The 10,202-nt window shown below is 32.8% G+C and overlaps 1 protein-coding gene across 1 annotated transcript; it reads left to right on the top strand.

Moving 5' to 3' along the window:
• The first annotated feature begins 744 nt into the window (after positions 1-744).
• LOC148762121 (uncharacterized) lies at positions 745-1,101 on the top strand. The gene has a single exon (XM_088807644.1). The coding sequence runs from the start codon at positions 745-747 to the stop codon at positions 1,099-1,101; it is 357 nt and encodes a 118-aa protein (XP_088663770.1).
• The last annotated feature ends 9,101 nt before the right edge of the window (positions 1,102-10,202 follow it).

Here is a 10,202-nt window from a genome sequence, read left to right as displayed (position 1 = left end):
CACTTCAAATCAAGACATCGCATCAAGGCATATCGTCATTTCGGAGAAAGTGGACAAGTTGATGTGGATCTCATAAAGAGCAATTTGTAGTCCATAAGAGACAAACTAGATCAAATTCTAATGAAATATGTTTTCAATATGGATGAAATATGATGTTTTATAAGCTACAACCAGATCATTATCTTCCAATGAAGTAACTTGAAAGTAAGAATGAGACAAAGAAAGACTTACAATTGTTATTTGCTGCAATAAGGATGTTTCTGAGGAAATTCCTTTAGGGTTCATTGGCAAGTATGCTAAGCCATGGTGTTTCAAGAATGTGAACTTGAGCAGTACGAACTACGAGTATCATGCCAACAAATGAGCATTGATGTTTAGGATTTTATTCCAAGAATATGTTCAACAACTTGATAGAAAAATGGATGCCAGAAAAGGTCTCTTTCTTGTTGTTAATTGTCTCACTTATCCAAAAACTATTGAAGGTTTTAAAAATATTCAATTGTTTTTCTTGCCACCCAACACAGCATCAAAGATTCAACCTTGTGATGTGGGGATCATATGGGCTTTCAAGATGCATTATACTCGTCGATTTTATCAAAATCTTTTGAAGGATATGAAATTAAGATCCCAAATCCAGAGAAGATAAATGTTTTAGATGCAATGAATCTTGCAATCTCAACTTGGACAACAGATGTTCAAGCAAGTATAATTACAAATTGTTTTCAACATTGTAAAATTAGGTCTATGGATAACATAGCATTAAAGAATTTGGATCAACACTTAGATGATAGTGCCATTCAACAATTGCATGTTCTAATCAAAGAGTTGAAGTATTGTGATACAATGGATGTTAAGTACCATTTGAGCTACCTACGAGAAAACAAAGTAACTTCAGAGTTATTGAGTGACGAGCAAATTATTGAGAACGTCATGGGAAATGATAAAGTAGATGAAGTTGAAGACAATAGTTCTGTACTAGAGCCTATCTCGCATAAGGATGCATTCAAAGCAATAATCACATTGCATAATTTTCTCCTACTATACGAGATCACTACACCTGAGCTTCTTAATGCATTAAGAAAAGTTAAAGATGAGGTCTAAGGAGATGTCAATTTCAAGAAGAAAAAAGTAACTATGGAGTCATATTTTACAAAGTCATGTTTTTTGTTTTCAGATCCGATGGTAGTTGGATCTTAGATTGAGGAGTCATACTCATTTTTTGGTAGGTTTACCATGGCATTCAATAGCAATATCCACACCCAAAGTCACTATATTGATGGCTAAGTTAAGGGTCTTTTGCATGCGTACACTACTTTGATGTTAATTGTGAAATCATTTTGTAAACACTATATGTCTAGTTTGATTAATGATGTCACCACAAGATGGCAAATGATAACACTATTTTGAGAATGATATATACTTAAGCCATGGTATATTATTGAGGAAATTTTGATTGGAAATTCTGAATTACAGCTCTTAAAGAATGATGTATGATTGATGGATTGATGAACATGTTTATACAAATAGGCTTGCTTGGGCCTAGTGGGCTATGCCTATTGGGCCCATCTGTGCTTGTCATGGCTCGATATTAAGCTATGACAATAAGTGAGCAATTCATTTTAGGCAATCAATTTATTATCTAGCATGTTTTTCGAAAGATAATGTCACTACTATTAAAGTGAAAAAGGTTCCAATATTTATATTCATGTATTGTGGTAAAATTAATTGGAAATTAGCTTAATTGTTATCTAAGAATGTATTGTTAAAGATGTTTTCCTAATTTGGATTAAAATTGTTAATTATTTGAAATGTCGTTAGAGATAATTAATTGAGATGATCAATTTGAACATTTTGTGAAGATCATTTAGTTAAGGTTCAATACCTATGATTGATGTATTAAATAGTTACTCAATATGATTGTTGTAATCTTTTAAACTGAGTCAATCAATTTTCATTTTATAATTGTTAATATTATCATAATGATTATATATATTATAAACTAAATCAATGTGATTTTGTTAAATTACAATGCAATAACGATGGTTATAACATATAAGGGGAGTTTGTTATAACATGGTGGAATATTACTTCGTCATCACTTTCTTTCATTTGATTAAGTTCTTTAGTTGATTTGCAACACTCCAAAGATGAAGTGTCTATGTAGCCATCTAAGAGCTCCAAGCATGGGCTTGCTACTTTTATGTAAACATCAGAGGACAGAGGTTGAGATGGAAAAGTTGTAATCCAAGTTGATAAGGGAAGCAAAAAGATAAGCATGAGTAAAAAGATGAGTAAGCAATTCATTGTAAGTAATCAATTATTGTCACGTGTGGTCTTTGAAGGATATCATTACTGCTATGTATTAAAGTGAAAAAGATTCTTATAGTTATATCTATGTATATGAAACCCCAATTTTTACCTTATGAAAATTTGGTAAAAAATTGAATTTTGATGAATGGCACATTGGTGGCAATTATCTATGAGAGTTTCTTGTCATTTGACATAAATCCTTTCATATTATTGTGTTATATTCATGGTTGAATGATGGTTGAAGAAATTGTTGAGAAAGGAAGTGAAAAGAATGCATTTTGGCAAGTTTAAACTTAAAATATCAACCCCTAATGGTTGCAAGTCGATCTTATGGCAGAAAGCATGAGAGTTTTGAAGAATTGGGAAGCCCTAGTCAATTCTATAACTTTCTTAGTCACTCCTAAGGAGATTGCATGAAAAATTCCAAGATTTAAGAAGTCATAGTCAATCCCCTAGCTCCTGTAGTCGACTACACCACCTTTTTGACAAATCAAAATACAATGAGCTTAACACAAGCCCTAACCTTCATTTTAAATTTTCTTGGCCTCCAACTCATCCCCAACAACCACTAAACCCTTTTCCATCATTTCAAAACCACATTAAACAAGGATTCAACCTTCCAAACCCAAATCTAAGGTAAGATTTGGCACTTTTGTGTATTAATCACAATGTTTGAACTTAACTCAAAAGTTTTGTAAATTTTAGCTCATTTAACCTAAATTTAAGTTAGGATTTTAGGGTGTTTTTGTTCTTCAACAAGGTTGTGGAGGTAAGAATGATTAAGGTTTCATATATACGATTTGGGTTTGAAGTATCTAGGATTATTGTATTATAACAAAAATATGGGTTTAATTGATTAGTTTCAAATCAATAAGTTATCTAGAAAAATGGGAACTTTATGTTAGAAATCATTGTGTTAGGTTATGCTGAGCTTAAGATTGTAGATGAGCAAGATTTGGTGACACAAAGCTTAGGAAAAGAATACGTTTTTTGTCAAGGTGAGTGGGTACACCTTTTCAAGTATTTTGGATACATTAAGTGAACATATTTTGGTTTATTTATTTACCATTGCATGTCTAAAATGACTTCGGTAAAATCTTGGTCTTGAATACCTATTCAAATGCTTTAGAAGAAGTTTTCAATCTATTATGTAAGTAAATATATTATTATATGGTAGTTTTGAGCAAGGGGAGATAAGCCCTTTCAAATTATTTCTTTTCAAAATATCCTTCCATGATATGGAAAAGAAATGACTTGTAAACATCAAATGATGTGTATGGTTAAATGATATCCCCTGATTGATAGTGATATGGAAATATTGATAATAATAGCCCATATGCATATTGGTTTTGTTGATTGTGCTTGACGTTGCCCATTGATTTATGAATATTTGTGATTGTGTATGGTTATTTTAATACGGTTAATCTGTGAATGTTATATTTAAAATATTGAATGGTTGTGCTATTGTGTGGATGATGTGTGGAGAGGTTGGTGTATATGCTCAAAGCTGAAGGGCCTAAAGCTCATTATGCATGATAAGGGGATGGTAAACATGTTGGAGCCAAAAAACCTTAGTCCGTCATAAAAATGTCATTGGTGGTATACGTGGCGGCACCAAAAGGTCCTAGTCCATTTAGGCATAATGTTTGGCATGGTATGTGAGGTGGATATGAGAGACCCTAGACCATGGTATTAATGTTCATGCGAGAATAGTTATATTTGGTGATGAGAAATTCCACCAAATATTAAGATTATGCAATGTTTATACATTATATGTGTATGATGTTGTGTGAATTGGACACCATTTTAAAGATGACTATTTGCTGACTAATTATGAATGGGAAATGCTATGTGGAAAATTCTAGAATTGGATCATATTGATTCGAGTACAAATTAGACACCAAAAAGAAGGATTGAAATATGATATCAACCTTTGAGAGGGAACTAATACAGATAACGTATAGCATCCCTGTTTTTCATGCATATGATTCCATACATGCTCAATCTTTTATTTCATAATTTCACTTATGAAGTATGATACTTGATATGAGAAAATATTGTTGGATTTATAGCTAATTCGTTTCCAAGGTTTAAATAAGAAATCTATGATTATGCAAAGATGCATGCCTATTACAAATTGATAATTTGTGCTAAAACTCTTCCCCTTGGCTTGTCCCCTTCCCTATATCCATTCATGGATTCTTTGTGACTCACCTGCTATTTTCCCTTTCTTTGTTTTAAAAATAAGTAGCTCGCATGGCTAGGCACCTTGTGGAGGAGTAGCTTATCTCATACTTGGTAAGTGTGATAATGCCTTCCTTCCAAGCCTTAAGTGTCATTACACTCCGCAGTGTGTCAAGTCAAGTTTTTTTTATATTGATATTTGAATGATACTTGGTTATTGTGAGAGCTCGACCCTTATAGGCCCGTAACTAGGTGTAGACACGATATCACTAACCAGGGGTAATTTCGTTATTTCTTTAATGAGCCCCTAAAAGTAAGCTTTTAAACAATATTAAAGCCCAATTAGGCCTAAGGAATAAATGAATGGTGAAAATAAGGGTAAAATGACGAAGGAAAGAAAAATAATGATGATTTCCAAGGTAAGGGCAAAATGGTCATTTTTTATCTCAGGTCAAAATTTTTAAGTTTCATGAACCCAAGTATTTTTAGACTATTATGGACTCTGTCCCAGTGTCAAAAGAGTAAAAAGATTGCATCAAGGATTGGTGGAGAACAAGCCAACTTGTTAAGGGTATTTTCATAATTTAAGTGGAGTTGGATAAGCTTGAGCTATAAATATCATCTTTCAGTAGCTTTTTCTCACATTTTTAGTAGCTTCTTCTTCTTCTTTCTTCCCTCTCATGTTTCTTCATCCTCCATGAGAGTTCTCTTTAAGCTTCCATAACCCTCTCAAGTTAGTCTCAAATTTCGTGCTTTTGTGCACCTTTTCACAAGCCCTTTGTGCTCTTTTACTCTTTCACCTTAAAAACCCTTCAAAGTCTTAAACCAATACTTTCTCTCAATAGTTAGGTGTTTTAGAGAGAGAAAGAAAGACTCTCTATAATAGTTTGGGAATTCTTGAAGAGGAATCTAATTACAAATCTAGCAAGGTGAGTGTTGAAATTGAGTTGATATTCTTAGTTGTTGATAATGTCTAGTAATTTGATTTGTGAGTGTTTTATTGTTGAGATTGTTTAATAATTTTTAATGTGATTAGAGTAGTGCAAATAATAGCCATTTAATGGTAGTTGGAAGTTATTAGGAATGACTAGTAGAACTCAATTTAGAAAATAGCTTTGGAATAGTATTAATGCCAAGTTGAGTTGATGGTGATGTTGTTATGTGTGATAGGTTCCAACGAAACCCCACACTTTCATTCGGAATCTTAGTCGAAGTTAGAGCCCACCAAAACATCAATAAAGACTAGTGAGTGAACTTGCATTTCAAAATTCTTTAGGAAATGTAAATGTATTTGGACGAAACATTTGAATGATTTTATCCAACCTTTCTTTAAAAAATGTGTGCTGGGGAAATAGCCCTTGATAAAATGTTTTGATGTTGTGAAATGTGTAAAAGGATGATACCAAGTGCTTTTATATCATGTTGATATGTATATTATGCATTGGATGTTCATTTTTGTGTGATAATTATGACCTAGTTATGTGCGTGTGGGAGTGCACATGAGCTAATGATGACCCAGCCATGTGCGAGGTGGGAGTACACATGAGCTGATGATGAGCCAGCTATGTGCGAGTAGGGAGTGCACATGAACGGAGTGTGGCGGGATGGTATGCATGATGAAGTATTTATACATATATACATATATGTGTGTTATAGAAAGTTCATGAATATGGTATATGGTTGTAATGTATGTGAAATCTTGCATGTTGAACCTTGGAAATTTCAAAATATTTTCAAGTTGATTTTGTCATTGTAGCAAAATGGCCTTTTCTTGAGAGAATGAAAACTTTTTGTTGGTGTCTTGTTTCTCGCTGTAGCAAAAAACTCTCGGGTTTTGGGGGTTACACTAGCTTGGTTCTCGCTGTAGCGAGAAACTTACTGAAGATTCTCACTGTAGCCAGATTTATTCTCGCTGCAGCGAGAAACATTCTGTCTTGATTACCTCCTTGTTTGGTTGCTGCCTTATTTTCCACTTCTTTAGCACCATAGTTGATCATGGACTTCCAACAGCAAGGAATTAATTAATTAAGTTTCAAATGAGGGGTTTTAGTGAGAAACCCTCAGACAGTTTAGAAAACCTTCGACCAACTAATAAATTGAGCCCAAATTTCGCTACTACGAAAAGCCCAAATTTTCCACTATAGTGAGGACCCGTTGTTTCACTTGACTTGCTTGAATGCTATTAAAGTTTTCACTCTTCAAATCCTTTGTTGTGCATGGATCTTTTATCGTCAAGTGATTAATTCATTAAGGGTTAATGAGGGGTTTTAATAAGAATTAACCTAAATTGCATTGCTTTTGAAAATAAGTGCATTATGATTTCTTAACTTCTTTTATCGATTGCTTGTTCCCTTCCTTTGTTCACTCACTAGGTTTATACTCACCATTTTCAACTTCATGTTTTCATATGAGGAGGCAGCTGGTAACTAGGTTGAGGTGTCCTTGTAGATTCGTTTCCTTGGTAGGTATCTCAGCATTCAATAGGTGAACTTTCGCCCGAGTCACACCATTGGAAGTCGAGTATCCCTTTTGTTGTGTATAGAAAAACCCGATGTAAATTATAAAGATATATAGTTTAGACATTATATTTATATTTGATTGGAAATGCCACTACAAGATGGCAATGGTTAGCATTATTTTGGATTGAAATTATGAAATGTGACTTTAATAACTTATGATGGAATGATGGACATGTTATATAAATAGGCTTGCTTGGGCTTGGTGGGCTACGTCCATTAGGCCCATGAGCCGGTGATGGCCCAAGATTTGGGTCGTGACAATTATGTAATAAATATACTTATGGTTGTTATTCATTTTGAATATTGTGTTAAGCCTTGGAAATGGGTGCAGACTAATGTTGAAATTATGGTCCATGAACCATAGAAGATATAAACACAGGATGTGTTTCAAACCACAAATGATTTACATAAGTACAAATATGGTTATGATATGAACTCTAAATCACACTTCATATAGAGAAGTTCCATGGTTGTGTGATGGCATATATGTGATGAATATATGTATGATGATCCACACATTATGTTGAGAAATTTCATAATGGTGTGACGATGTTTATAAAATTGTATTGATGTATAAGTGCGATGGATGACAAGCCCACACATAATGTATATAAAGCTTGCTTGGGCCTAGTGTACCCATGTAGGTCCATGCACTGGCAATGTTCTAGAAATGGGATGTGACACTGTATTATGGTAAAATTAATTTCAAATTATCTTAATTATTATCTAAAAACATATTGTTAAGATTACTTTATAATTTGGATAAAAATTGCTAATTATTTGAATTGTTTTTAAAGATAATGAATTAATATGATAAGTTTGAAGATTTTGTGAAAATCATTTAGTTAAGATTCAATAACTATGATTCATCTATTAACTAATTAATCAATATGATTGATGTAATATTTTTAAATGGAACAGATCAATTTTCATTTTAAAATTGTTAATATATTTATAACAATTCTCCATGTTATAAATTAAATCAGCGTGATTCTATTAAATTGCAATACAATTACAATACGTTTTATTATGATTACGAAACTACTAGCTTGATTCTTTCCTAAATCATTGAGAATCTCTTTTATATATTACGTAATTAGTCTCCATGTAAAAGATATAATTCTGAATATAAGATTTTTCTTTTCCTAGCATAGTATGAGATCACTATGATAGCATAGTCATAACATATACAAGGTGTTTGGTATGAAGGAAGTGAGTAAAATTTTCTATAGTGTGAGTGGTAAAATTACATTACGATGTTTAGTTAAAAAACCAATGTAATGTAATTGGCATCACATTACATCTAGAAGATGAAATCACATTCCCATTACAAACCAATGTAAGGTTACTTTCCCACTAGTTAGGAAAGTAACAAAATCTTATTTTACTATTCATTACCTTTTTTCCTTTATAAACAAAGCCCAATCCTAGCTTCTCCCTTGATTCAATTCTAACTCGTCCATTCCGTTGCATTTTTGTCTTTTAGCTTCAAATTTGACTAGGTTTTTTTTTTTTTGGATTTGAGCTTCTGATTATTCAAATTTAACTTTGTCTACTTTTCTTTATCTTCTGTTATAGAAAACTAAACTCTAGTCAATTTTTCTCCTTGAGATCTTGTTGTCACTTTTTTTATTAGTTTAGTCATTTCACTTTAAATCTTATAGACATTTATATGAATTAATTAAATTTAAAAAAAATCGCTCATCAAGGACAACGAAAATGGAGTGGGAGGAGACTTGAAACAAAAAAAGAGGAAGGGTGAGGGATTATTCAGAATTGGTGATTGTGGTGACAGAGGAAGGCGAGAACAAAAGTTAACGAAGGAAAGAAGGAAAATGGAGGAAATTAGATAAGGAGAAAAGATTAAGGGAAACGGAAATAGAAAATTGAAAATTATGATAATTTTCAACTCATTTAATTCTTCTCATATTTTCTTTTTCCTTCCGCTTTTGTTTATGAATACTTTTCAAATAAAAAGTTATGATCTGAACATTTTTTCAACTCCTGTATATGTTTCAAATTCAAATATAATTGAATTATTGTTAATTTTATAATTTGAAATCAAGTAATTAAAGTACAATATGCATTATGTGACTTTTTATGCATTATTTTTATTCTTTTTTGGCACATTATGCTAGAACAAAAACCAATTACGTTTTTATTTTTATTCTGGTATATTTGGAAAGTGAAAATGGTTTTATTCTATCCAATTAGATTATTATATTTCTATTAGTTAAATATGTTTTCCTTAATTTTATTTTGACTTTGTGATCTTCACGTATTGATTTTCATTATTTCACTCCTAATATCTGCATCTCCAAGCGAACTCTTATCGAACAAAAACCATAAACCACATACCCAAACCCTAAAACACGATTTCACCGATTGATTTTTCTCAAAACGTTCAAAAATCTCACATATCCGAAAATCACCATGCCTCGCACCAAAAAAACAACAAATCGACAATATGGTGGTGATAGCAGTGTTGGCCTTTCCAATGGTGGTGGTTCTTCACACCATTCAAGTAGAGACCTTAGCCAAAACTGTCACGACCCAATTTCCCGGGCCATGACCGGCGCATGAGCTCAATGAGCATAGCTCACTAAGCCCAAGCAAGCCTATCCATTTACCTTTGCTTAACAAATTTATCATATCATGCATACACACACACCTTTTCCCGGGTGTGAACATAGCCAAAACACAATGGCATTATCGATAATAATATACATGCACTATACCAGTCATGTATTTAGCAATTTACATTGCATACACATATTCACATTGTTATATTGTATTCACAATACAAAAGGACCCATGACTTCCAGCGGAGACATTTACAATAAAAGGGATTACTATTGAATGCTAGACACATACCCAAGAGATGCACTACGGGGACTCCTCGATCTAGGATTCAACAGTCGCCTGATCTGAATACATGAATTTTTTATAAAACATGAGTACAATACTCAGTGAGTGAACAAGGAAAGGAACAAGCAACAATTAGGGAGAATTTAAAATCATGAAGCACTTGTTTCAAAACAATGCAATTTAGTTCATTCCTATTTAAAACCCCTCCAAACCCGAGAGTTTTTCGCTATAGCGAGCATGAATTTCGCTGCAGTGAAAACAAAGCAACAAGAGAAACATTTTTCCTCACTCAACAAAAAGCCATCCTGCTAAACTAATAAA

This window comes from Theobroma cacao, chromosome 6 (assembly GCF_053813885.1).
Source record: "Theobroma cacao isolate CCN51 chromosome 6, ASM5381388v1, whole genome shotgun sequence".
Lineage (NCBI taxonomy): Eukaryota > Viridiplantae > Streptophyta > Magnoliopsida > Malvales > Malvaceae > Theobroma > Theobroma cacao.
The sequence above is the reverse complement of the archived record's forward strand: the minus strand, read 5'-3'. Positions and strand labels throughout refer to the sequence as shown.

Excerpts from the sequence above, each read along its gene's own strand:
- LOC148762121 (XM_088807644.1), top strand. The coding sequence starts at position 745 with ATGGATAACATAGCATTAAAGAATTTGGATCAACACTTAGATGATAGT.